General features: G+C 42.2%; 2 protein-coding genes and 1 long non-coding RNA gene across 4 annotated transcripts; 2 read left to right on the forward strand and 1 right to left on the reverse strand.

The window, feature by feature from the left end:
• Positions 1 to 2,919: 2,919 nt before the first annotated feature.
• On the forward strand, positions 2,920 to 21,215 carry sun2 (Sad1 and UNC84 domain containing 2). 2 transcript variants are annotated; one of them, XM_076985027.1, is made up of 18 exons: positions 2,920 to 3,210; positions 5,953 to 6,073; positions 6,197 to 6,303; positions 6,543 to 6,713; positions 11,458 to 11,508; positions 11,594 to 11,687; positions 11,797 to 11,858; positions 12,040 to 12,173; positions 12,281 to 12,394; positions 13,141 to 13,194; positions 13,461 to 13,504; positions 13,584 to 13,734; positions 13,838 to 14,059; positions 14,506 to 14,590; positions 17,478 to 17,593; positions 17,817 to 17,984; positions 18,322 to 18,411; positions 18,749 to 21,215. In XM_076985027.1, the coding sequence occupies exons 2-18, from the start codon at positions 5,955 to 5,957 to the stop codon at positions 18,872 to 18,874; spliced, it is 1,908 nt and encodes a 635-aa protein (XP_076841142.1). In that variant the 5' UTR covers positions 2,920 to 3,210; positions 5,953 to 5,954; the 3' UTR covers positions 18,875 to 21,215. The 2 variants fall into 2 exon arrangements, with proteins under 2 accessions (XP_076841142.1, XP_076841143.1); XM_076985028.1 differs by having other exon boundaries at positions 2,921 to 3,210; positions 12,040 to 12,134.
• On the reverse strand, positions 12,300 to 13,176 carry LOC143485569 (uncharacterized). The gene is made up of 2 exons (XR_013122941.1): positions 13,114 to 13,176; positions 12,300 to 12,941 (listed from the first exon to the last, which is right to left on the reverse strand). It is a non-coding gene; the product is annotated as an uncharacterized LOC143485569 (long non-coding RNA).
• Positions 21,216 to 22,919: 1,704 nt separating the features above from the next.
• On the forward strand, positions 22,920 to 25,419 carry LOC143485734 (uncharacterized). Its single transcript, XM_076985267.1, has 2 exons — positions 22,920 to 22,977; positions 23,998 to 25,419. The coding sequence occupies exon 2, from the start codon at positions 24,007 to 24,009 to the stop codon at positions 24,859 to 24,861; it is 855 nt and encodes a 284-aa protein (XP_076841382.1). The 5' UTR covers positions 22,920 to 22,977; positions 23,998 to 24,006; the 3' UTR covers positions 24,862 to 25,419.
• The last annotated feature ends 2,251 nt before the right edge of the window (positions 25,420 to 27,670 follow it).

Below are 27,670 nucleotides of genomic sequence, written 5' to 3' on the forward strand. Positions count from 1 at the left end.
GCTAGCTTGGCCTGCATACTGGATGAATGGATCTTTCTAGAAAAAGTGAGTGATTTGGGGACAGGCGTTCCAGCTGCACTCTCTGTTGGAGGCTGACGGACTCGTAGGCTACTGCTGGCTTGCAGACGCGCTAACATAAACCCACCAGCGCCGTCACGTGCCAAAGCCTGCAGAGTCCCGCAGAGCCGAACTTTCACCCTTGACCAGAGGATGAGGTCAAGCACAAAATCTAAAACATTTGAGAGAAATAACGAAGGTGCACAGGCAATGATGACATGTTTCCGTTTTAATAGCAAAATACTGTTATTGTATAATTACACAGATGTTTCATTTCTTAGCTAAATGGCACGCCTCCCACATTTCCATCTGAGGACCACAACTACAACCCCCAGAATGCTAAGCTCAGCTCAATTACCAACCAGAGGACGGTCCATCGTTCTTCATCTCCGGACTATTAATCTCACCTGTGTCATATTATCTCCTATTGTCCCTTGATGGTCGGTTTCTTTGCAAAGTATTGCATCCCTTTCAGTTTGTGTATAGTGAGCGGTTCTCTTCTGTCAGTTTGCCTTCTTAAACATGGTTGTACTTTTGCATTAGTTCGCCTGGCCTGTTTTGTCTTTCTGGTTTTTGACTTTATTTCCGTGTGTTTGACTACTCCCGTGGTTACCCCGTTTGGTCGCTGTTTAACCCTGGTTCTGACTCTGTTTACTCCGTTTGGTCGCTGTTTAACCCTGGTTCTGACCCTAGCCTGTCTATTGACTCTGAGTACGGATCGCCCTTTGCTCAAAAAAATTGTTCGCAAACGTCTAACTTGTTTGAGCTTGTTACAATAAGATTAATTACAAATGAATTTAAGTTAACTCACTGCACCTTCGTATTCCAGTCAGTTGAAATATTCGCTATCTAAGATGCGAAAGTGCAAAGAAGAGTCTCTTCTACATTGCTCTATGTTGTTTCTTGCCTCAAGTTTCTGAATGCAGTCTTTCAAGTCTTTATTAGAGGCCGACCGTTTACTTAAATAGTAATATAGCCCAATATGTCCCCCGTGTGGATGACAAGGTGAAGCGCAGAAAATATCCCTGTTGCGCTGTTTCTTCCGATAGGGCAGGCCAACAGGCTGAACAAACACAAGTTCCACACATAATATTGTAAAAAAATCCGCCTACAATGTATCCAGATTATATAAACCATAAAGCTGTTCATCAAACTATTTAAACCAATATATTTCGACGCGTAATACTAACTGTCCTAACACGTCTTAAGAGAAATACCAAACCAACGAACACGTAATACGGTTACTTTGACATGTAATATACAGTCATGGCCAAAAGTTTTGAGAATGATACAAATATTAATTTTTACAAAGTCTACTGCTTCAGTTTTTATAATGGTAATTTGCATATACTCCAGAATGTTATAAAGAGTGATCAGCTTCACAGCAATTAATTGCAAAGTCAATATTTGCCTAGAAAGTGAACTTTATCCCCCAAAACACATTTCAACGTCATTGCAGCCCTGCCTTAAAAGGACCAGCTAACATCGTTTCAGTGATTGCTCCATTAACACAGGTGTGGGTGTTGATGAGGACAGGGCTGGAGATTAATCTGTCATGATTAAGTAAGAACGACACCACTGGACACTTTAAAAGGAGGCTGGTGCTTGGCATCATTGTTTCTCTTCTATTAACCATGGTTATCTTGAAAGAAACATGTGCAGTCATCATTGCACTGCAAAAAAAATGGCCTAACGGAAGAGTATTGCAGCTAGAAAGATTGCACCTCAGTCAACAATCTATCACATCATCAAGAACTTCAAGGAGAGAGGTTCCATTGTTGCCAAAAAAGCTCCAGGGTGCCCAAGAAAGACCAGCAAGTGCCAGGACCTTCTTTTAAAGGTGTTTCAGCTGCGGGATCGGGCTACCAGCAGTGCAGAGCTTGCTCAGGAATGGCAGCAGGCAGGTGTGAGTGCATCTGCACACACTGTGAGGCGGAGACTCTTGGAGCAAGGCCTGGTCTCAATTAGGGCAACAAAGAAGCCACTTCTCTCCAGAAAAAACATCAAGGACAGACTGATATTCTGCAAAAGGTACAGGGAGTGGACTGCTGAGGACTGGGGTAAAGTGATTTTCTCCCCAGATCTTAATCCCATTGAGAACTTGTGGTCAATCAAGAGACGAGTGGATAAACAAAAACCTACACATTCTGACAAAATGCAAGCATTGATTGTGCAAGAATGGACTGCTATCAGTCAGGATTTGGTCCAGAAGTTGATTGAGAGCATGCCACGGAGAATTGCAGAGGTCCTGAAGAAGGGTCAACACTGCAAATATTGACTTGCTGCATTAACTCATTCTAACTGTCAATAAAAGCTTTTGTTACTCATAATATGATTGCAATTATATTTCTGTATGTGATAAAAACATCTGACAAACACACATAAAAACCAGAGGGCAGCACATCATGTGAAAATATAATAATTGTGTCATTCTCAAAATTTTTGGCCATGACTATGTCAAGACATCCCCTATACCAAGGGTGTCAAACATAAGGCCCAGTGTTCAGAATACACTCCATTTTATTTAAAATCTGCAGTTCCTATATTGTCCGCTAGGAACAGTGTTCTTGTCAGTTCTATCGCTTTACCCGCTTTTTTCTGTTGATCCTGGCACCCTCTTAAGTGAAATGTCTTCGTAAAAAGTAAAAGTAGAAAGTTGTTCATAATATATTTAGTTAAATAAATAGACCCCCAGACTAAAATGAGTTTGACACCCGTGCCGAACAAAAAAATACAACACAGATATTGTAAACTTTAGTTTGTGCGGTGGTTATAAACTAACCGCTAGGGGGCGATCTCTCTCTCTGATTAAACGGGTTGATAGTGTGCCAGGCTGATCATTTTAACAACAACAAAATGCAAGCGGAGGAAGGAGGAGCTCAACTGTCAAACCCCTTCCTGGTAAAACTGTCATCTTATCGTCCGCCTCAGCACGCACATTAGTTGTCCACAGGCTACGTCTTTGGGAGGATCTGTCTCGCCAAGCAGTACAAGGCGGCTTGGCCGGTAAGCTAACTGTCAATGCGGAGAAGCCCTGGAACAGAGCTGGGGATCTGCGCTTTGTTAGTCAGCCATAACGGACGGAAGACTCGCTGTTATTTGACAGCTTGCCTCCCTCTGAATGTCTTCATCTGCAAGCCGAAACTGAACGAGGTAACTATCTAAATATCCTGACTTTTTAAACTCGGTAAACTAGTTTACCATAGAGAAGCGCCGTCTAGTTTAACATCTCTTAACGACCGTGCGGCCCTCTGAAGTTAAAGGCGTATCATTTCATCTTCACGTGAATGTCCACCGGCTGTTGTGGACTCGCTGTGCGGCCCCATGACCCGAGCAGAGGCGTGAAGTCTGTTAGGCTATAAACAACCACTGCGACACCGTCTGTGGTCCAGACGCCTTCAGACAGTCTGTCCCGTGTAGGGACTGAGTGATTCGCCTGTGTGTGTGTGTTATATATATATATATATATATATATATATATATATATATATATATATATATATATATATATATATATATTTCCAGCTGTTTAGCTTGAGCTTTTCATTTTATCATGAGTCACTCTTAAGTTAAATTCTTTCTTCTCTCCTCCCTCTCTCTCTCTCTCTCTCTCTCTCTCTCTCTCGCTCTCTCTCTCATACACACTCACACACACACACACACACACACACACACACACATTTGTGGTTTAATTAGTGTTGCCCCGTGGGGTGTGTGTGTGTGTGTGTGTGTGTGTGTGAGAGAGAGAGAGAGAGAGAGAGAGAGAGAGTGCTTGTGAGTGCACAACAGTTTTGCTACATTGTTCAGAGCCAGGTCTGGAGTCACTGTTCTATTCCCTGAGTCAATCTCTCTCTCAGAGCCCCATTTGCACAACAGAGAGAGAGATAGAGGGTTGAAGACCATGTTTACTGATGTTGCTTTGCCGCTTAGCCAGTGGACAGCAGCACCTAATTGAGCATACAGTACCTAAACACAGTATGTGAAGGTGAAACCAGGCAAGACAGTAAGGCATGTATCCAATCATTCATTTGTCCATGTTGTGAACAGTTTGTCCATGTGCCGATTGTGTTATTCCCAAACGGGAAATGACGCCGATCACATTCTGATGTTTGAGTTTGTTTCCCCTGGGGACATCCCCACTTCCGTCCTCCAGGAAACTAGGAGAATAGTCCAGTATCATCCTCGTTCCCCATGACTTTCCTATGATGTGATATCGTGTTTTGTGTTTTATATTGTGTGATGGTGTGTTTTTATCACACTAGGCTCACTGGACAGGCTCAGTACACACCCACACACACACACACACACACACACACAGAGCAGTGTAAAGCTAGGTTTATACTTCATGTTTTGCAACAGTTGAGTACAAACACACACAGAAACCCTGTCTGGTAAGCTATGGTGTTGGGTCATGTTAATTAGCTTTTCTTACTTCCTTTAGCCTTGGCTGGTTGGATTACAGCTCAGAATTCAGAGAGAGAAAAGTATTTTTTCCAGTATTCGGTTGTGACTTTAGTTTGGTTACTGTGATGGTTAGTTTGGTTACTGTGGAGTGTGAGTTTGGGGGTTTTTCATCTTATTTCAGCACAGACAGACAGTCTTTGGCCCAGAATGGTAACGTGACTGACCGAGCCCTGCTGCTGGGTGTGATGGGCGATCATTGGACAGGTCTGCATGCTGGGTCTTCATCACCGTCATCTAATCCCATTCTAGCAAGCAGCAACATTCTAACCTGGATTATAGAGATTATAGCCTGAAATATGGGAGGCGTATGTCAGAAGTCTTGAAATTGTGGAAAATGAGGCAGTACGCGAGGGAAACACAGTCATCTTCGGTTTCTTCACTTAGAAATGTGGTTTTGGTTATTTGAGTCTAGTTTTACTTGTGTTTGTTTTACATTTTCAGGTTTATTTGATACTGGTATCAGTTTATATCGATTAATGAAAATCTCACTGGTGCTTTGTGGTATCCTAATAATGTTTGTAAAAGTCTGATATCTCTGCTATGTTGTACTGTGTGTGTGTCCTGTGGGTTCTCTGTTCTTCTATTATGTTCTCGCTGTTCCTAGGATGAGAGTGGGGAGAAACAAGACAAGACTATTGATGAAGTGTTAATGAAAAGATGCGAAAAGGGGAAGAGATGCTATTCAGAGTGTGTGTGTGTGTATGTGTGTGTGTGTGTGTGTGTGTGTGTGTGTGTGTGTGTGTGTGTGTGTGTGCGTGTGTGTGTGAGAGTCAGACCACTTCTGTGGCTGTTTGGGTTGGTTCTCACTTTTGAAATTAGACCTTGTGCACCCTTGCCAGACAACAACTGCTTGAGTCCTGTGTGCGTGAGTGTCTGTGTGCTTGCGTGTCTGTGTGCATGAGTGTCTGTGTGCTTGCGTGTCTGTGCGTGTGTAGGCCAGCGAGAGGAAGAGAGACAGAAACGTAGACTTTCCTGCAGTACACAGACACAGGTTTTTCGCATCTACCCCAGTTGAAAAACCTCTGAAAATAAAGACAGATAAAAACCTCTTTGACATGTCGTTCCCCTGCTAAGCACAACTGTAACTGGGGATAATTGGTGCGTTGGTGGGCCGATATGGCATCGTCCAATGGGGATGGCCTGTAGTGATGCAGTTTAGTCAAGGACTAAGCCTAATTCTTATCTGGGGAAACAGTCTATAGTCAGACTGCAGTGAAGCCATTCAAGAATCTCAATACATGACAGCAGAAAACCGCCGTCCCATGCTGTTTCAAAACACTGTGTGTTTTGTAAGTTCACTTTTTTGTATGTGCTACTCACTAATGTAACGTTCACGTGCCGGTGTTCGTGTCTGTATTCGTGGAACGCATCCATGAAGGACGGAGAATATTAGATTCTGTTGATTGCCTAATGGATGGATCGTCTGTGCAGAAATGTCGAGGCGCAGTTCCCGCTTGCTGACGAGTCGGTACTACACCCAAGAGGATGATGCCGCCAGCACCTGCTCGAATGGGTCTGCTGGACCAATCTACTACAAAGAGAGTCCTGTGAGGTGTGTGTGTGTGTGTGTGTGTCTGTGTGTGCGGCTGTGGGTTTTTGTGCGTGCATTTGGATAACATCTGCCTCTTTCTCTCCAAATTCTCTCTCTCTCTCTCTCTCTCTCTCTCTCTCTCAGGGTCTTTAAGAAGAAGATCACCCGCAAGCTGGTTGGGTCTTCCCGCACCTCTAGCCGTACCAGCAGTCTCAGTGAGTCACATGACCTCATGGAGGAGGAGCTTACAGGTCAGTGCTGATGAAATCAATGAAGTTGTGCTTTGCATACAGTATATCAGTTTATCTCTGTAATCCCTTCATATACCTATTACCATGTACCTAAAACGGTATTCTGATACTATCTATATACCTATACAGTATACCTAATACTCTCCGTATTCCTAATATACACCAGATACTTCCTATTTAAATTCATGCATAAATGTAGAGCTCCTACTGTGTTGACCCGGTGTTGTGACTCCTGGTAGGCGTGGCCTCACCCGTTCAGGCTGGAGTCTGGAGAAGGAGTCCTGTTATCCAGGCCCCGCCCCCACTTTCACCGCAGACGTCCCAGTCCACAGAGCCGACAGGCTTCTCCTCAGGATACTCCTCAGCAGAGGATGGTGACTACCGGAGCCACCCGCTGAACACATGCACCAGTGAGTGTGTGTGTGTGTGTGTGTGTGTGTGTGTGTGTGTGTGTGTGTGTGTGTGTGTGCGCGTACGTGCGTGCGTGCGTGCTGTGTGTGTGTTCGTGCGTGCGTGCGTGTGTGTGTGTTCGTGCGTGCGTGTGTTCGTGCGTGCGTGTGTTCGTGCGTGCGTGTGTTCGTGCGTGTGTGTGTGTGTGTGTGTGTGTGTGTGTGTGTGTGTGTGTGTGTGTGCGTGCGTGTTGGGGGACGGCGGATATGTTAAGTCATTCTGACAGCGTAACCACATTGTCTTCCTGCGTCTTTGTGTCTCTGTGCAGCCACAGCCTGTCCCACTTTGATCCACTGACTTTTCACTGAAGGGTATACAAAAAATGTTCATGTAGGAGGTAGTATATAGGATATATGTTAGCGTAGGAGATAGTGTATAAGATGTATGTTAGCATAGGAGGTAGCGTATAGGATATATGTTAGCGTAGGAGATAGTGTATAAGTTGTATGTTAGCATAGGAGGTAGCGTATAGGATATATGTTAGCGTAGGAGATAGCGTATAAGATGTATGTTAGCATAGGAGGTAGCGTATAGGATATATGTTAGCGTAGGAGATAGTGTATAAGATGTATGTTAGCATAGGAGGTAGCGTATAGGATATATGTTAGCGTAGGAGATAGCGTATAAGATGTATGTTAGCATAGGAGGTAGCGTATAGGATATATGTTAGCGTAGGAGATAGCGTATAAGATGTATGTTAGCATAGGAGGTAGCGTATAGGATATATGTTAGCGTAGGAGATAGCGTATAAGATGTATGTTAGCATAGGAGGTAGCGTATAGGATATATGTTAGCGTAGGAGATAGCGTATAAGATGTATGTTAGCATAGGTGGTAGCGTATAGGATATATGTTAGCGTAGGAGATAGCGTATAAGATGTATGTTAGCATAGGAGGTAGCGTATAGGATATATGTTAGCGTAGGAGATAGCGTATAAGATGTATGTTAGCATAGGAGGTAGCATATAGGATATATGTTAGCGTAGGAGATAGCGTATAACTGTGCGTTCACACCGAAAGCGATAAAATCGCTCTCCGTCGCCGAGTCGCCAGCATCGCGTCGCGTGGGGGCGTGTCCAACATCACGCCTGCATGCAGCACGTGACAGATATGCAAATCACGTTTTTAAAGCAGGACGCAGTATTTATTTTAATCTATTGATTACAGGACACACGATTATAAAGGAGTGCGTGTATAAAACATAGTGTGTGTATAAAACACATATAGTATATATGTATACATATAACACATATATGTATTTTTTTTACTTTTTACCCCTGACCCGAAGATCAAACAGGAATTTAAAAAATCATAACCAATAATAGGGTATACAGTTGTGATCAAATTTATTCAACCCCCACTGAAATAAAGTGTTTTGGCCAGTTTGACATTGATTTTGATCATTTCAGTCATCTTATTTACAATTATATCAAAGAGGCACTTATAAATTAGACAAACATAACATAATATTTATGATGGAATAACCACAAATGTCTTTACTGTGCTCACATCATTATCAGTTTTATTCAACCCCCTAGTGACATTATTTTTTAGTACTTAGTACAACATCCTTTTCCAGTTATGACAGCTTTCAAGCGTGAAGCATAGCTTGACACAAGTGTCTTGCAGCGACCTATGGGTATCTTAGCCCATTCTTCATGGGCAAAAGCCTCCAGTTCAGTCACATTCTTAGGCTTGCGCACTGCAACTGCCTTCTTTAGGTCCCACCAGAGGTTCTCAATTGGATTTAAGTCTGGTGATTGCGATGGCCACTCTAGAATGTTCCAGCCTTTCATGTTCAACCATGCTCTAGTGGACTTGGATGTGTGCTTCGGATCATTGTCCTGTTGGAAGGTCCAACGTCTCCCAAGCCGCAGGTTTGTGACTGACTCCATCACATTTTCCTCCAAGATCTCCTGGTACTGAAGGGAATTCATGGTACCCTGCACACGTTGAAGCTTTCCTGTACCATTAGAAGCAAAACAGCCCCAAAGCATAATTGACCCCCCGCCATGCTTCACAGTAGGCAAGGTGTTCTTTTGTTCATAAGCCTGGTTCTTCCTTCTCCAAACATAGCGCTGGTCCATTGTCCCAAACAGTTCTAATTTAGTTTCATCTGACCACAGTACACTGTCCCAAAACCTTTGTGGCTTGTCCACATGACTTTTGGCATACTGCAGTCGACTTTTCTTGTTCTTTGGAGTCAGCAAGGGGGTGCGTCTGGGCGTTCTGGCATGGAGGTCTTCGTTATGCAGTGCGCGCCTTATTGTCTGAGCTGAAACTTCAGTGCCCACATCTGACAGGTCTTTTTTCAGTTCCTTAGTAGTCACGCGGGGATTTTTCTCCACATTACGCTTCAGGTAGCGCACAGCAGTCGCGGTCAGGATCTTCTTTCTGCCACGACCAGGTAACGTTTCCACTGTGCCTTTTAACTTGAACTTGCGAATGATACTTCCGATAGTGTCTCTTGGAATATTTAATAACTTCGCAATCTTTTTATATCCATTGCCATTCTTGTGAAGAGCAATAACCTCTTCTCTTGTCTTCTGGGACCATTCTCTTGCCTTCACCATGCTTGGAAACACACCAGTAGATGTCTAGAAGGAGCTGAGTATCACAGTCCTTTTAAATCTGCCTAATTGGTGCTTATCATGCTTGATTGCTGCTCGTTGACATCCACAGATGTTTTCAATACCTGATGGAAAACACTGGAATGAACCTCTGTTCTTAGGAGTGGTAGTCGTAAAGGGGTTGAATAATTGTGTCAATGAAGAAATCACAAAAAGGCCATTTAATACTTTATGACAAAAAAAATTGATGCTATCTTAGTTGCATTTAGTTCTTTAACAAGTCCTTGTAAGATTTCATTATGAACACAATTACAAATGTGCACTGAATTCCATAAAACCCTTCGCAGCATTGGGGGTTGAATAAATTTGATCACAACTGTACGCTAATTTATTGCAGATGTTTTTTAACAAATGAACATTATTCCCTCCAAAAATAAACATCGTAAAGTGCGGGACATCCAGAGACAGCCACTATTAATCTCTCCTCCATTTTGCAATCGGAACAAATAATCAGTAGGAACCAAAGTCAGAGGTGCGGTTTCGGAGGAGGGTGCAAACATACTTTCTGATTGGTAGTCGCCGCCGCGCGTCACTGCTCATTTGCATAAAGTTGAGCCAAGCTCAACTTGTTCGCGTCGCTCAAATCGCTCACTTCGCGCCACGCCGCGTCGCGTCGCTGGGTGTCGCTCACTCTCATTGAAAATGAATGACTTCCGGTCGCCATGTCGCTCTCGTCGCTTTCGGTGTGAACGCACAGTTAGATGTATGTTAGCATAGGAGGTAGCGTATAGGATATATGTTAGCGTAGGAGGTAGCGTATAGGATATATGTTAGCGTAGGAGGTAGCGTATAGGATATATGTTAGCGTAGGAGGTAGCGTATAGGATATAAGTTAGCGTAGGAGGTAGCGTATAGGATATATGTTAGAGTAAGAGGTAGTATATAGGATATATGTTGGCGTAGGAGGTAGCGTATAGTAGAGGTCTGCGCGGGACTGCTTTTTTAATCCTACTCCCGCCCGCTCCCACTTGTTTTAGTCCCACTCCCACCAATAAATCGTTTGTTTTAATCCCGCTCCCGCCTGCACTGACCAGAAAATCGCTTGTTTTAATCCCACACCCGCCCACCACATACACGTTTCTGTCGCCCCCCGCCCGCAATCCTAATATGAATTGAATTAATTAAATTTAGTACTTGAAATTTTCTCATGTATTTATTAAAACAGCAATATAGCGATGGATCGCGCTGTCCCATTTCTTACCACAGTCCAAACACATGCCGTCAGGTGACGTACACCAACACTTTCTGAAATCTATCACAACAAGCAAATGGTAGACGATTTCCATCTCCATTAATTACAATGGAATATGACTTCCATACATCAGACTTCCTGTAGTTGGTTTAATTGTGGTGTATTCGCCTGTTTTAATTGAATTTTCCACCGCTGAAACTGGTTGACCGTCTACACCAGGGGTTGGCAACGTATGGCACACGACACGCTGGACCAGCATGTCCAAAATACCTGCGCGAGCGGCAGAGGCGTTTATACTTGGCGATCAATCGCGATATAATATTTAATTTGTGACCATTTACACCTCCCCTCCGCTAACAATTTACACTCGCCACCCCCGACCCCTGGTCTACAGTCTGCCATTTCGGTATCAAAATGACAAAATGACGCCCACTTCATGTTCACGTGATCAGTTGCTTGCTTTCGTTCTGTTCCTTATGCATGGAAATCATTGCGTTGTTATTATTATAATTTTCTAGACTATTTATTAATTTGCGGGATTTTTCTACATGTATATGTGGTCCCGCTCCCGCATCGCCTGCACTAATTAAACTCCCGCTTCCGCCAATAACAATTAAATTCTGTCCCGCGCCGCAAGATATTCTGATGGGTCCTGCGGGATTACCGCGGGAGTGCAGACCTCTAGCATATAGGACCCCCATACTCAAATAGCTGTTTTGAAAAGTTTTTTTTTTTTTGGAATTTTTTTTTTTTCAATCGCGCTATCCGCTCTTATTTTGACGATGCTGGGGATTGCCTCTATGGCAACAACAAACAGGTAGCAGACCAAACAAGGTTCACACCCCCCGTTGACTGATTTACTCCACCTGTGTCTTTCTCACAGGTCCCATTCGGACATCCGAGTTTAAGTTCCAGGACGCGCTTGACTCCACAGGTACTCAGTACCCACCATATTACTCAGACTTAATCATTAACACCTGGCTGAATGATGTTTTGTGTTTGTTTGTTTGTTTGTTTAGCTCATGCCCTTGCGATGCTCTTTTGGTGGCTGGGAACAGCATGGTACAGTCTGACCTCTGGAATCTCTCTGCTGGACGTTTTCCTGCTTAGCAGGTAAGTGTGTGTGCATGAGTGCATGTCAGCGTGTGTGTGCGAGTGTGTTTGTGTTGTGTATTAGTCTCTGGGCTCTGCATGACCACGCTCTCCCTCCATCTATCTACAGACACACAGCAGGTGTGAGGAAAGCCATCCTCCTCCTCTTCCTCTTCCTTTTGTTGGTTTTTGGTGAGTCTGCACATGAATGTTTCGGTCACTTCGTTTCCAATTCGTGTCAATGCAAAAGACAAAATGACAGGAACACATGTACCGATGTAGTGTAGGTGTGCTGGTAGCAGGTACAAAATGACTGCAGGTGTATGGATGACAGGTGTGACAGATTCTGTGACAGCTGTGTTATTCTGTACAGGAATATGGTACTGGTATCCACAACGGTTCCACACGTCTACAAAGTCCACCACTGATCAGACACACCTTCACACACCTGTCCAAACCCCTCTGGACGTGAGTACTCCTGCCCCTGCAGGACAGACGCATATACAGGTGATCTAGAGGATGGACTGTGTGGTGAACAGTTTTGTACTACTCACTAATAATTATTATATTATATATTATAATAAATCTGCCTTTCTCTCTGTCGCCCCCTGCAGGATCATGTTTTCAGTGCAAGGTTGTTTGCTATGAGGGACGAGATTTACGCTGGCATTCGGGAGCAGGAGACCAAGTGGTCTGAGAGCAGAGCCAGAGATATGGAGTCTCTACTGGTGAGAGAGAGAGAGAGAGAGAGAGAGAGAGAGAGAGAGAGAGAGAGAGAGAGAGAGGCACAGACTAAATGATTCATTATGTCATAGGATTCTATTTCAAATTATTGGTGTGGATTATAAGGGGTACAATTCAATAAAATCACCATATGGCATCACCCAGATGTGTAAAAAAAGAACAGAATACAAAACACAGGAGTAAAGCAAGATATGTGGAAATAAAAACACAGAATGTCCTCAGATGACTTAGACTAGTGCAACAAAGATACACTACAACAATACAAGCTAGCACTAGTATTATACTAACTTTCAGCAATAGTACATTACTGTATTGAATTGGCAATTTTCAGAAACAAACCCAATTTACAGGAAAAAAATACTGTTTTCTTTGTACAGACACCCTATAATTCCAATATAATACCATATACCATATAATATCCTACCAACCACACATAAATTAATTCATACATTTAAATCAGCAGTTACAACACATCTTGTTTGCAGATAGAAATATGTTCAGTCCAGCCAGCTGAGCAGTTTCCTCTTCACACTGAAAAAAGAAGCATTTTGGTATCAACTCACCCTCATCAGACCCAAATCAGACATCGAGTCCCTACACCAAAAACCATTCGTCAACACCAAATTTAAAAAGGAGAACAAATAGAGAATTATAATAACTAAAATTAGGCCCTCTACTAGGGAGATAAATAAAACAAACTAACCCCCCCAATCTCTCTCCATCCTGTCAGAGTGAGATCCAGGCGATGAAGCAGGACAGACAGAGGCAGAAGCTGACATATGAGGTAAGAACACTATTCTTACCACGCTGAGAGCTGCATGGTGCTTCCTGTTTACTTCGTCATGGCAACAACACACCAAACAGGAAGTCATAGAAATGCAAATAAAGGTAGAAGAGTAGCAGCTTCAAATAATGTGCCTGTGTGTGTGTGTGTGTGTGTGTGTGTGTGTGTGTGTGTGTGTGTGTGTGTGTGTGTGTGTGTGTGTGTGTGTGTGGGGGTGTGGGTGTGGGTGTGGGTGTGTGTGTGTGGGTGTGTGTGTGGGTGTGTAGATGCTGCAAACAGATATACAGGACCTGCGAGATAGAGTGAAGAAGTAAGTTTGTGTTTTCTCTCAGACTCCTAAACCACTTGTTACTTGCATGTGTGACATTTATACCTTTGTCTCCCCCTAGTGTTGACTCAGAGCACAGCGGTCTGATAAAAAAAGAGATTGATGGGGTCCAGCGTCAGATTTTACACCTTAGATCAGACTTGTCCAACCTCCAAGCAGCCTCAGAAGTTCTCAGCTACAAAATAGATACCCAGGAAGCTCAGAGCACAGCGGTAATAAAGTCATCATCTTTCTTTCTGTTGTCATTTCCACAGGCACATTTACACTGTTTGACAGTATTGTGCCCAACACATCTGTTCTCCATCCACACTATAGTTAAAAAAGGAGCTTTCTGATTGGCTGCTGCAGCACCTGTCCAAGTCGTTTGGCTCTGACCAAGGTGTAATGATGCGTCCAGACCTGCAGAGGGAGCTGGAGGCCCTGGAAAATAAAATAATAGACAGACTTAAACAAGAGAAGGACAATGAGAAAAGGGATGTGTGGAGGATGGTGGGAGAGACCCTGCATGAGGAAGGAATGGGAGCAATCACTATAAAGGTGTGTGTGTGTGCGTGTGTGTATGTGTGTGTATGTGTGTGTATGTGTATGTGTGTGTGTGTGCGTGTGTGTATGTGTATGTGTGTGTGTGTGTGCGTGTGTGTATGTGTATGTGTGTGCGTGTGCGTTGTAATGATGCAGCAATGTAATTGCGCTCATAAAATCCACTCTGACATCGGAGACTCTCTCTACACTCGTAGCTAGGTACATACAGTGTGCAGAAATATTTATCCCATTAATATAGTAATACAAGAAGATTTGTAAAGTTGTGTGTGGGTGTGATTGTGTGTGTGCTCTCCCATGTGTGCACATGTATAATGTTTCTGGATGTATGGTTTTCCCAGGACCTCTGAGCTGTGTTTATTACCCAGTCCTACACTGTGACTCTCACACACTGTCCTGTTTACGTAAGGCTGGTTCCTAATGCTGATTTGTGTGTGTGACAGGAAGTAGAACGCATCGTGCATAGAGCACTGAGTCTTTCCAGGGCTGATGGGACGGGGATGGCGGACTACGCGCTGGAGTCGGCAGGTGAGGTTTATGTAGATGGCCCTCAGGGGTGGAGGAGTGGAGGTGACACTCCCTGGCTCTTGTGGAGGATGGTGGGGTTATGCTTCAGCTCACTAGGGCTTCACCACAGGACTGGAAGATTGTGGGAAGGGCTTTTAAGAGTTTGATCAGGGTTTTTTATGGGGTTTGGTAGGGGGCCTGTATGGGGTTTGATAGGAGCTTATTAAAGGCCTGTTACATGTTTATGAAATGTTTAGGTTTTGTTAAGGGTTTGGTGGGAGCAAAACATTAGCAAGAGTTCAGTATGGACCTGTTTAGTGGATATTTGGTAAGGGTTTAGTATGGACCTGTTTAGTGGAGATTTGGTATGGGTTCAGTATGGAATGGGCTCATTGGTTTGATAATTTGAGTTTGAAAATTAAATAAAAAGTTTATTTTTATAGAGAGAAATCAAAAAGCAGTAGCTTTGTATAAAAATAGTGAATAGAATAAGCCATGGGTTAAAGCTCTCTGTCACGGATTTCCGTCATTTGAATTTTTTGGGGGAAAAATTTGTCAAATCATAATAAACCACACGCACACGCATGTCCCCTGTTTTGAGGCCGAAATATGATCCTCTCACTGGCACTCATCAGCGCTGGATGGATGACGGCGGTGTCATTTCATTGACTTGCGGGTCATCCCGCCTTCTTATTTTCGGACATTACGTAAAAAAGCTACCTCCCTCCTGCCTTAAGTCCAGTTTGTTTTGGTCAGTTTGTTTTCAACTTGCTCGGTCGTCCCGAAGACATTGCTCTGATTCAATCGACATAAACATCATATAGGCGGTCCCCGGGTTACGAGGTTCCCAAGTTACGATTTTTCGTGGTTACGACCAGAGGTGGGTAGGAACGCGTTACATTTACTCCGTTACATTTACTCAAGTAGCTTTTTGGACAAAAAAATTACTTGTGAGAGTAGTTTTAATATGAAATACTTCTACTTTTACTTGAGTAAATATGTGGTGAGAAAAACGCAACTTTTACTCCGTTACAATCGGATTTGCGCCGTGCGCTACTGTTACTTTAGTTTTGTAAATAATTCGTCTTTTCAGTGAGAAGACTGACCAATGTCTTGTCACCGGAGTATGTGTGACCAATCAAATGAAGCCGGTCAGTCACGTGATCGCGTATGCAAACTTTCTCCACTTGTAGCAAATATGACAGAAAAACCCACTGAGCATCCATGGGCTCACATACAGCCAATGTTTACATTACAAACGTGTGAAAAGGACAGTTATATAATGCGCTGTCAGTTGTGTCTGCCAAAACGTGTGGACATTTCAGCCTACAAGAACTCAACGTCAGATTTGAGGAAAAACGTTGAGATAAGTTTACTGTATATCTAATTTTGACTTATTTGTGTAATGCTATATCTCTGTTACAACTGGAGGCATAATTTTTGTATGATGTAATTATTAAATGTAACGCAGTGCAATACTAAAAACCAGTTCAAACTCTTGAGTGTACACACTAGCAATATATGATTAAGTTTAACCAAAGTTTGCTACAAATTGATTCAGTTGGCGTCAAGTTGTAGCTACACGTATTGGCTGACAGTCTCCTCAATTAGTGCCTTTGTGGAACACATTGAAGTTACACAGGCCTAATAATTAGGAACAATCAAAAATACATATTATTTATTATAAATAATATTTATATATTATATTCATTTATAATAAATTATTTTCATGATCATTAAAAGTCATTGTTTTCTAAATTACATCATGTTTTCCATGATGTAATTTACTGACACGAGACAGTACTCTGCATTTACTCACTACTTGAGTAGCTTATAATCAAAGTACTTTTTTACTTTTACTCAAGTAAATCTTTGGATGCATACTTTTACTTGAGTAAAATTTGGTTCAAGTAACAGTACTTTTACTTGAGTAAAATTGTTGAATACTCTACCCACCTCTGGTTATGACACATCTCCCATTTACTGTATAAAGCCTTGTTTGAACTTAAGTGGACTTCTGCGTCGTAAACGGAACTTGGTGTTTGGTGTGCGCGGTGGAAGAATACACGGTTATGCGGCTCGGGACCGAGGAGGAAGGCGTCAGGATAGGTGGTAGGATACGATAACTGCGTACAGTACATTATTTACGTACTGTATGTTTGTTCCGACTTACACCAAAAATCAGTGAGCGTACGACGTGAGCGTAGCAACTGATCGACGTCATAACCCGGGGACCGCCTGTATATGGGAAGAGCTTCAGAAGTATATGTAAGATACATTCAGTATTTTATCTTTATTCTGATGAAGTTTAATTTTTATCAGAAATATGAGAAAGTGGTTTTTTTTTGAGCCGGTACAGGTGGTAAGACGATCTGGTTCATCATGGCCACCCGTAAAGCGTAATACATGAACAAAAGCACATACTTTATTATTAATTTACCATTTTTGGACATTTAATTTTTTGTAACATACCTAATTAAAGCAGGTAATCTTACTGCTTATGTTTTTGTGATAGTGAATCTGATAAAAACAAGAGAGCTTCATACCTTTTAAAACTCACCAGGATTCACTAAATTTGACTTGATCTTTAAATAATTTTCTGGAGGAGCACCCCCAGATAACTCCATTATATAAACATTTATGTACATTTATTGCTCAGGTGTTGCATTTTTTCGCTTCATAGATTCTCTCTTCTCTCCTTACACAGGCTGTTTAGATAAATATACTTTATAAATGTGTTTATTGTGTAGAATTAGGCAAAAGAGGCCGTGTCCCAACTATACCACATTTTCAGTAATTGCTGGCATTGTCTTTTGCCAGGAAAAATTTTCAGTCAAATGAAAATTTCTTGCTTTAACCCATGGAATAAGTATTAAATATGTATAATATTTGTATGTGGTGTGTGTAGGTGCTAGTGTGATAAGTACCCGTTGTTCCGAGACGTATCGGACCAGATCTGCGTGCCTCAGCCTGTTCGGAATTCCTCTGTGGTACCACTCTGAAACTCCTCGCACTGTTACACAGGTACAAACACACACACACACACACACACACACACACACACTGTTCCTAGAACCAGACACCCCAGCAGGCAATAGCAAAGGTCTGACCTGGCTGTCCTCTACCACTAGAGCCTCTGAGAAACATTTGACTTAAAAAAAAAAATCCACTTATTCTGTCAATAGCAGGCATATTGGGTGACTTACAATGTATTTGTGTGTGTGTGTGTGTGTGGGGGGCACTGCAGCCTGAGGTCTACCCTGGTAAGTGCTGGGCGTTCCGTGGGTCCGAAGGTTTTCTCGTCATCTCTCTGTCGTACCCCGTCCGAATTACCCACGTGTCCTTGGAACACATCCCTCGTGTCCTGTCACCCACTGGACACATAGACAGCGCACCTAAGGACTTTGCGGTTTATGTGAGTTATGAAAAACACACACACACATACACACACACACACACACACACACACACAAACCGCTACACCAGCAGTGCCTGAAGGTGGTGTACTGACTGCGCTAGAAAGCATTACCGTCTGAGTAATGGAACCAAGTTGTCTAATGTTATGCGTTATGCAATGTGGGTTTTTTGAACGATGTATTGTAATCCATCAAATACATGTAGCCAGTTACATAGCACAATAACGGGTTTAATTATGTGTATTTTAAATTATTTATATCTTTAATTATTGTCCTGACACAGCTGGTCCAGGTTGGCCGGGTTTAATGTGCTCATATGTGTTCCTGCACATCCAGGGAATGACGTACGAGAACGAGGAAGGAAAACTCCTCGGAACATTCACTTACGATCAAGATGGAGAACCCATCCAGACATACCAACTTCTGGTAAGAGAGTTGTTCCAATAGATCACAGAAAACACAGAAAGACAATTACACATTGGTTTTTATACTAATAACACTAGTATAAAATAGTGGTAATAGTGGTAACACTAGTGTTAGTAGTGGTAGCCAGAAGGATTCATTTAATAGTGTTAGTATATATAATTTAGTGTGTGTGGGTGTATGCATGAGGATTTTCAGTTCTGTGTGTATGTTCGTGAAGGGATTATGTGTAATGTTGTATAGCATGTACCATGTTATATTTAATAATGTAATCTAATGCATGTTGTAGTGTGGGGTGATATAGTGTTGTTGATATTTACTGATGTGTTGTGTGTGGCAGGAGTCTCCCAGTGAGGTGTACCGGCTGGTTGAACTGAGGGTCCTGAGTAACTGGGGTAACCTGGAGTACACCTGCATCTATCGCTTCAGGGTCCACGGTCTGAACGAAGAGACAGAGAGTGATTGAATGTAGGACTAAAGTAGATCAGACCCCCTTTATGGTGATTTACAATAATATGTGAAGATCAGCTTTTGCTGATGGGGATGGGCAGGATGCTGGGGCCCATGAAGATGCTGGTTACCATCTCCTTATTTCCTGGGTCGTTTTGGCAACGATGGCGGCACTACACAGGAACATTGTAGCTGCAGCAGTTACGATGCCACTCGCAACAGCCAAAAGAGCAGAACACACATTGAACAAAACGTAACAAACTCTCACCTGACGGACACGGCGGGCCACCTGAACGTCCTGTAGAGGCTGGGAGGTCATGAACATGCAAAGATAATGTACAAATAATTACAGAAAAAATTATCCACAATTTGCACTATTTAATACTATGCTGATGGAGTGTGCCTCATATTTATTTATCATTTGTTACTATGTCTCTAAAAGTGTCATTAATCTTTAGAAGGAACCAAAAGTGCTGTTCATTTGAATAATGCTAATTCTTGACTTCTGACTGTCTTTTGTTAAAAATAACAGGAGCATTTTTTGTTATTTAGCTCTTTAAAAATGCTGTGGTAGACTGAGGTACTTGAGTGCAAAACCAGGGTTGATGTCTTAAAGAAAAAAAAGATTTTGTTTAGCTGTTAAGGCCAAGAGATATTTATTAGATGTTAAATTATGTTTTTGTGCAAACTGAAAATTTTTGTTCAATGGTATTATGAAGAAAGACGTATGATGGTCTTTAGCTGCAGTGATATTTATGGTGATACATTCACCATGGCAGTGTTTACATATAATCACACTTCAGAGTCAGAATATGACCGCGGGATTGGTCTGCCCCATTCATATGATAATGATGACCCATCTAAGCAACCTTATCCTGAATAGCACTGTTCCCTAAATCTTACAGAGGGCATGCCCTCTGTGCTCTGTTGCCTGGGTTACACTGGAAGCCATGCCCTCTCTACTGCAAAAAAGTGGGGACGTCTCACAACCTTTGTTTTTTTTTCCCCCGATGCCCCGCCCCCTTAAGAAGGCTATTTAGACTATCTGGAATTATGTATAGTAATCCACTTACACATTTTTATGCATTTGCATATTGCCTATTTATTTACTTACAGTGAGGAAAATAAGTATTTGAACACCCTGCGACATTGCAATCCTCCCACTTAGAAATCATGGAGGGAAATTTTCACCTTAGGTGTATATCCACTGTTGGAGACATAATCTAAAAAAAAAATTCGGAAATCACAATGTTTGATTTTTTTTATATTTGTGTGTTACTGCAGCAAATAAGTATTTATTAGTAATACTCACTGTATTACTAATTAGATATAATTTTAATAGAATATTTAAAGTGGAATGTGTCTTCTTAACTAAGTCTTCTTAGTGTTAATTCGTTTGTTAATCACTAAGAAAAAAAAAACAGTAGTCCATTTAGAAAGCAGGCTTTAGAAAGAGTTCAGAAATGGCTTTAAGTTTTTATGTACAATGATTTTGAAACTTCAATTTTGATCTTTTTTTTTCCACACTTCTTTTTAGCTAAAAAGTTTTTACATATTGTGATGCATTGAGCTTCTCATACGCATCACTCTGTATTTGCTTGCTTTACTATTTACTTTTATCTGATGGATGAGCAATTAAGAAAGACAATCTAAGACAAAACTATGGTGTTCCATTCCGAAACGAAACAAACGAAACTGTTACGATCCATATTAAAACTTTCACATACAAAATGGTGCAGGTCCCATTTGTAGGACATAAACAAAACAGAAACATATGTAGTAGTATGGAAGCATAAATCGACTTAAAAGTGAGGGACTTGCCAACAGCATCTGTCCTGTACATGCCAACACTCAAGACCTGATCTGACGGCGGCCATGCATCACACGCAGACTTGTGATCCAAATGTAGATTTGTTTTGTTTATTTATTATTGACATAAAGTATGAGCAACATATATTACCTCCCAGCTGTGTTTGCCAGCTTGTTATAGTCTTGAATGTACACAATAATAACTCATGCTGTGTTGTACATGTCTGAAATGCTATGTTAGGAGTGCACCTGAGCTCCCTATTTCCTCTTTAAGGGGGAGTGCAGTAGGGTGCAGTGTCTTTGGATTAGAACAATACTGAGTCTGTGTAAATCTAGCACACTCCCCTGCTGGGTTTGGGGAGATGGTTTTCTGACCAAAGTGCCCATTGCCTCTCTCGAACATATGGTGCAATCTTGATCTGAATGTAACATCATCTGTACACCTTCTATTTACTCCATCATGAAACAAGGAATTTTGTGTATTTTTTATGCTACAATATCAACTGAGGTTTTTCCCTTTCAGAAATAAAATGGCCCTTTGTAAATGACCCTTTGTTGATCTTGTGTTTCTGAAGGTTAAATCCAGATTTATGATTCACAGTAAACCACCTGACTGCAATCCTCTCAAGTCAATACTGGCTTTCTGGGAGTATTTTGGCTGTATTCACTTTCCCATTGGATAGATAAGTCAACGTTTTCGGTATTTTAGAACTTTATTATTTTAGTCATCTAAATCAATATCTAATTTTAAGTGTGTATTTGAAATGTCTGCACATCTTCCAGTAAGTGTCTTTTTGAATACCACATTTTAAGTAGTGTAAAGTGAAGAATGCTATTAATGATCCACAGAGTAAAGCTACATAAACATTAAAATTTTGCTTTATAGTTAGTAAATGAAAATAATGCCTTCAGTTTTATATTTCTTTTAATGACAATCTCAACTCAGTTTCACTGCAACCAGTACTAGAGCCCAAATACTGAAGCTGTCTCCCCCTATTGCCACAAAACGTTTCTGCAGCTCTTCTTACGCCTCTCTCTAGCAAGGCCTGCTTACTGCATGAATGGATCTTTCTAGAAAAAGTGAGTGGTTGGGGACAGGCATTCTAGCTTCGCTCTCTGTTGGAGGCTAAGGGACTCATAGGCTACTGCTGGCTTGCAGATGTGCAAACATAAACCCACCAGCGCCGTCACACTCCAAACCAGGAGTCCATCAGAGCTGAGGTCGTTAATTTCGATTAATTAATTACAGGAAAATTAACGCATTTAACGCATGAGACACTTTTGCACCGTGGAATGTTTCTCAGTGCACGAGTTCCAGACATACAGATTATATGGACGCACAATAAGATCATGATGGAGATGACTGAAGAGGCTACGCTGGTGGAGGAGAAATTTAAATATAAGAAACTTCCAGATGGAAGTACAAACAAAAATAGTGTTATTTACACTTTATGTAGGAAGGAGTTCGCTTATCACAGGAGCACTTCCACCCTTCGTTACCACCTCAACGCAAAACATGTTGGGACTAACGCGCAGGTCAGTAATGATAACTAGCTGCTAAATGTATTCCTAGTACGATAGGGTGACCAAACGTCCGTATTTCCCGGGACATGTCCGTATTTCACATCCTGTCCAGGGCGTCACGGGGTTTTTTTGTAAGTGAGGAAATGTCCTGGTTTTTAAATTACCTTCATTGGACTATTAAGACTGGATTAAACTTTCGCCAGTGGCCGTAGCGCGCGTAGCGCGATTATCTTGGTGTGACAGCTCATATTATAGATGATGAATGGAAGATCCAGTCATTTGCTTTGAGCATGCAGAAGACCACTTTTAGGCACTATGGCAGGGGTGGCCAATCCGTCAGAGACCAAGAGCCGCTTTTTATTTAGGACTGTGTGTTCTGAAAACTGTTTGCTCTGTTTTCTGCACTCATCTATTGGTCTGTGTAGTAGACTGGTGGAAAAATAAACAAGATGTTGAAGTTTATGCTTATGTTCATTGATTCATTCATCATTCAAACTTAAATTAATATTTCAGTATTTAAATACTGAAATGCGATTAAAATGCATTATATATATATATATATATATATATATATATATATATTAGTCATGTTTTGATTGTGAATAGAAGCAGATTATGTAAAAGGCCACAAAAAGACGTCATGTTTTGATTGTGAAGTAATAGAATCAGATTCAGGGCAAAGCTGGCGACATTCTTACCATTACGGACAACGAGCGACAACTGGATACCGGAATACAGACTACATTAGTTACTCTAATTGCACAGTTGATTTATCCGACATCGAAGGTAGGCCTAATTATGATCTTAACGTTTCTTCATGAAAATGGGAAAATTTATACATCAACAGACTGCCTAAAATAAATAATTTCTTTCCACGTGTTATATTAAGAGATGTTTAGAGAGACGTAACTTGCCTTCTTATAAACAAATATATTTGTTTGCTGTGAAAAGTGCTCGGGACAAGCGGACCGGTTGTGGCATTCGTTTCAGCTACGCCTCCAATTCACTGTTCCTTTAAAAATTAGATCGTCGGGCACGAAACCTTTTATGAACACGTTTGTCAGGTCGAGTTAAAACAAAAACAGTCGGCGCTTAGCTTTAAAATATAATGTAAACTTGTCTTGTACTTTGGTTTTTATTTTAATTAAAATGAATGTATTTCGTTTCATGAAATGACAGTTGAGATGGGTTTATCTTGGCTTTTTGTGTGACAAATTATGAGCAGGAGTGTTTTCTGATTCTGTTATTAGAAACATGATATTGTTAACTTTATTGGCTTAAACAAACCTAGTTTTGCTAAATGAAGCAAAGGCGAGAGAAGCAGGACGCTGAGGTTTGTTATGAGGTTTATTATAGACGCTATAGGCCTACAGAAAAAAAGTTTTCAGTTAAGTTTAGTTGGATACGAGTTAACGTTTCTGTGAAATAATACTGAATTTGTGATTAGCAGCGTGTTCCAGATTCATTGAAATGTTGCTGAATACAATAAAAAAATTTATAGATTCAGAAATATGGATCTAATGACAAAATTTACAAGTACTAGGTACAAATAAATGGTTTAATATTTCTCTTATGTTTTAAGCTGTATATTTTATATTAAGATAAGGTATATCAGTAAACATTTGGTAAACATTTCCTTTCATAAATATCAAATAATTGCTATTGCTATTCTACTATGAAAAATCTGTTATTTATGTTATTTACATTAAGAGAATGTTTTATAGATTAACACAAGCGTATAGATATACAGTATAAGTTAATGTATTTTTGCAAACTATTTAAAACGTATTTTGTGTTTTTCCCCAGTGAAATATCATGAGACGAGTTGTGCTGCCTCCCCTGGTTACAATTCCAGGCCACCAGCGCAGCAGTACTGTGAGTGTGAAGTCTGCTCACACTCCAGCAGCTCCACACATCCCAGGCCAGGCTGAGGCTACTGCTAAAAGGCAGCAGAGGGCTCATGGGCTACATGGACAGCAGGAACAAACTGGGAGATTCCCTATGCTGGCCGCCCTCCAACCCAAACGGTCCAACACACCCGTCCCTGCCAACAGAAAGCAGCGAAGGAGGACAGGGAAACGTCCTGCTGTTCCAGGAAACACCCTTCTGGCGGTCCCAGGAACTGTGGAGGACCAGGCCAGGAAGATGAAGAATGAGGCTGCATACCACAGGTTCTCATTTTTGAGCAGAGTGGACCAGGGTGAGGTCTACTACCAGGACCTGGAGAGCCTCACTCCAGTGTCCCAATGTGGGCCAAAGCCTGAGGCTTCACACCGCCAGCATGACCTCATCCATCACGAGCCACTCCTGGCCAGGAGAGCAGCCTTGCAGAAGGTAAAGTGCACATCCTTGCACTCAGCTCCGCTCAAGCCCAACCAGCTACCGCAGCTCAGCCAGGTCCACGTGCCCCTGATCTGCCAGGACCAGGGTCAACCAAAGAGGAAGGGCAAGCGTCAGGGAGGCAAGGCTGGATCCAAATGTCCTGCCATCCCCATCCTCACCAACGGCCCAGAACTGGATGTGTTGACCTCTTACATAAGGAGCCAACAGAGTGAGAGTGTCCCAGACGTCAACCCAAATGGTGCCTCTAAGATCGTGACTTTGGGTTTGCCACACCCCCTTCCTCTTCAACCTGTAGCCGTCAAGGTGCGCAGGTCCAGGCGTCTCTGATCTTCAGGGGCGGCCAACACCCAAGGGAGGGAACTTCAGAGGGAGGGAACTAATCTGTTGCGGAGTTTATCTGTTTGCTGGTGTCACGGTACAGCAGGCCCCCTACTGGTTCCCTCCGTCCACAGCGGCAGCTGTCCTTTTGTTGTTGTTGTTGTTGTTGTTGTTGTTTTGTGTTCGTCCCTCAGGTGGGCGGAGCCCGCGTTCCGTCTCACCTGAGGGTCGTTTGTTTGTCTATATATGTCTTGCTGTCCTTTTGTTGTTGTTGTTGTTGTTTTGTGTTCGTCCCTCAAGTGGGCGGAGCCCGCGATCCGTCTCACCTGAGGGTCGTTTGTTTGTCTATATATGTCTTGCTGTCCTTTTGTTGTTGTTGTTGTTGTTTTGAGTTCGTCCCTCAGGTGGGCGGAGCCCGCGATCCGTCTCACCTGAGGGTCGTTTGTTTGTCTATATATGTCTTGCTGTCCTTTTGTTGTTGTTGTTTTGTGTTCGTCCCTCAAGTGGGCGGAGCCCGCGATCCGTCTCACCTGAGGGTCGTTTGTTTGTCTATATATGTCTTGCTGTCCTTTTGTTGTTGTTGTTGTTGTGTTGTGTTCGTCCCTCAGGTGGGCGGAGCCCGCGATCCGTCTCACCTGAGGGTCGTTTGTTTGTCTATATATGTCTTGTCTTTGTACCAGTTGACCGCTGGTCATTATATCCTTCATTTGGATCTAAGGCACTTTTCTATTAAACCATACTTTTTCCATGAGACTTGGCATGATTGCTTCCATTTTTCCATGTATATATGTTCTACCCTGGTCCAACCCAACCCTGATTGGTGTTTCTTAAGTCACTGTGTTGTATCCCATACCAGGGTGCTCTACAGCCTGAGAGCCTGTCCTCCTGTCACCCTGTGTGGATGCACTCAGCACCTCCACCTGCACAGGTGAAGTGAAGGTGCTGCACCTGCTCATCAACCTGATATCATCTGACATCCAGCATGACAGGCACTGGCGTATAAAAATTCTTCATAAAGATCTTCATATAAAAGCATTTTAAATGTATGCATGTATCTTAGCAACTTGCTTCCTTTGTCACACAAACACACATTAAATTTAGTTTCAGTAATTGCACCAAGTTCCAGTCCAGTGTGTGTGTGCGTGTGTGTGTGTGTGTGTGTGTGTGTGTGTGTGTGTGTGTGTGTGCATATGTGTTTGTGTATGTGTGTTTGTACCTGTGTAACAGTTCATGGATTTTCAGAGTGCTACCACAGAGGAATTCCAAACACACACACCACATTCCACATACATACATCACACATATTTAATGCTTGTTCTAATCACCATCTTTATACAAGGCTACTGCTTTTTGATTTGTCCTGAAAGTCTGAATTTTCTATTTAATTTAATTATCAAACCAATGAGCCCATACCATACTAAACCCATACCAAATCTCCACTTAACAGGTAAACCTTAATAAAACCTTAACACTTAGTAAACATGTAACAAGCCTTTAACAAGCTCCTATCAAACCCACATAGCCATACATGCCCCCTACCAAACCCCATAAAAAATCCTGACCAAACTCTTAAAAGCCCTTCCCACAATCTTCCAGTCCTGTGGTGAAGCCCTAGTGAGCTGAAGCATAACCCCACCATCCTCCACAAGAGCCAGGGTGTGTCACCTCCACTCCTCCACCCCCGAGGGGCGTCTACATAACCCCTCACCTGCAGACTCCAGCACATAGTCCACCATCCCCGTCCCATCAGCCCTGGAAAGACTCAGTTCCACTTCCTGTTACAGTGGCGCAAAAGGGGGTATGCAGCGTATGCGACGCATAGGGGCGCTGCACTAGAGGGGGCGCCGAATCGATGCTGGAAAATTATTTGCCAAGTTGGTGGGGGTGGGGGTGGAGTGTGGGGGGCGCCGATAGTATGTTTGCATACACCTCAGAAAGTATGTAGTTGCAACCCTGTCCTGTCACACACACAAATCAGCATTAGGAACCAGCCTTACGTTAACAGGACAGTGTGTGATTCACAGTGTAGGACTGGGTAATAAACACAGCTCAGAGGTCCTGGGAAAACCATACATCCAGAAACATTATACATGTGCACACATCGGAGAGCACACACACAATCACACCCACACACAACTTTACAAACCTTGTATTACTATATTAATGGGACAAAATTACATTACAAAATTAATATTACTATATTAATGGCACAAAATGAGCTGGGATAAACATATCTGCACACTGTATGTTTGTAACGAGTGTACCTGAAACCAATCTCTGATGTCAGAGAGGCAACTTATGCACATTGGCTTTTATGAGTGCATGAATTACATTGCTGTATCATCACAAATACATTGAACTAGACTAGAAACAGGTGAAGACAATAACAACATGAGCGTGGCAGACGAGGGGAAACCATGGAGACAGACAACAAGGCGGGATCAACGAGCAGGGAACAACACAGACACGAGGAATAGGGAAACCAGAGCGATAGCTAGGAGAGGGGGGTGTAGCCCTACGTGACACACGCACACACACCTTTATAGTGATTGCTCACATCCCAGCTCCTGTGTATCTATTCTGTAGCTGAGAAGTTCTGAGGCTACTTGGAGGTTGGACAAGTCTGATCTCAGGTGTAAAATCTGACACTGGACCCCATCAATCAACACTAGGGGGAGACAAATGTAAAAAATTCATACATGGGCATAACAAGTGGTTTAAGATTATGAGAGAAAACACAAACTTACTTTAGTGCTTCAGAACAGTTCAGTTTGATTAATTTAATTCCCCAGTAGAGGGCATATCCTAATACATATGT

Source organism: Brachyhypopomus gauderio, unplaced genomic scaffold, assembly GCF_052324685.1.
Source record: "Brachyhypopomus gauderio isolate BG-103 unplaced genomic scaffold, BGAUD_0.2 sc37, whole genome shotgun sequence".
Lineage (NCBI taxonomy): Eukaryota > Metazoa > Chordata > Actinopteri > Gymnotiformes > Hypopomidae > Brachyhypopomus > Brachyhypopomus gauderio.

Coding starts and splice junctions, on each gene's coding strand:
- sun2 (XM_076985027.1), top strand. CDS start 5,955: ATGTCGAGGCGCAGTTCCCGCTTGCTGACGAGTCGGTACTACACCCAA. Junction 11,859..12,039: donor CTTCCTTTTGTTGGTTTTTG/GTGAGTCTGCAC, acceptor TATTCTGTACAG/GAATATGGTACTGGTATCCA. Junction 17,594..17,816: donor CTCCTCGCACTGTTACACAG/GTACAAACACAC, acceptor GGGGCACTGCAG/CCTGAGGTCTACCCTGGTAA.
- LOC143485734 (XM_076985267.1), top strand. CDS start 24,007: ATGAGACGAGTTGTGCTGCCTCCCCTGGTTACAATTCCAGGCCACCAG.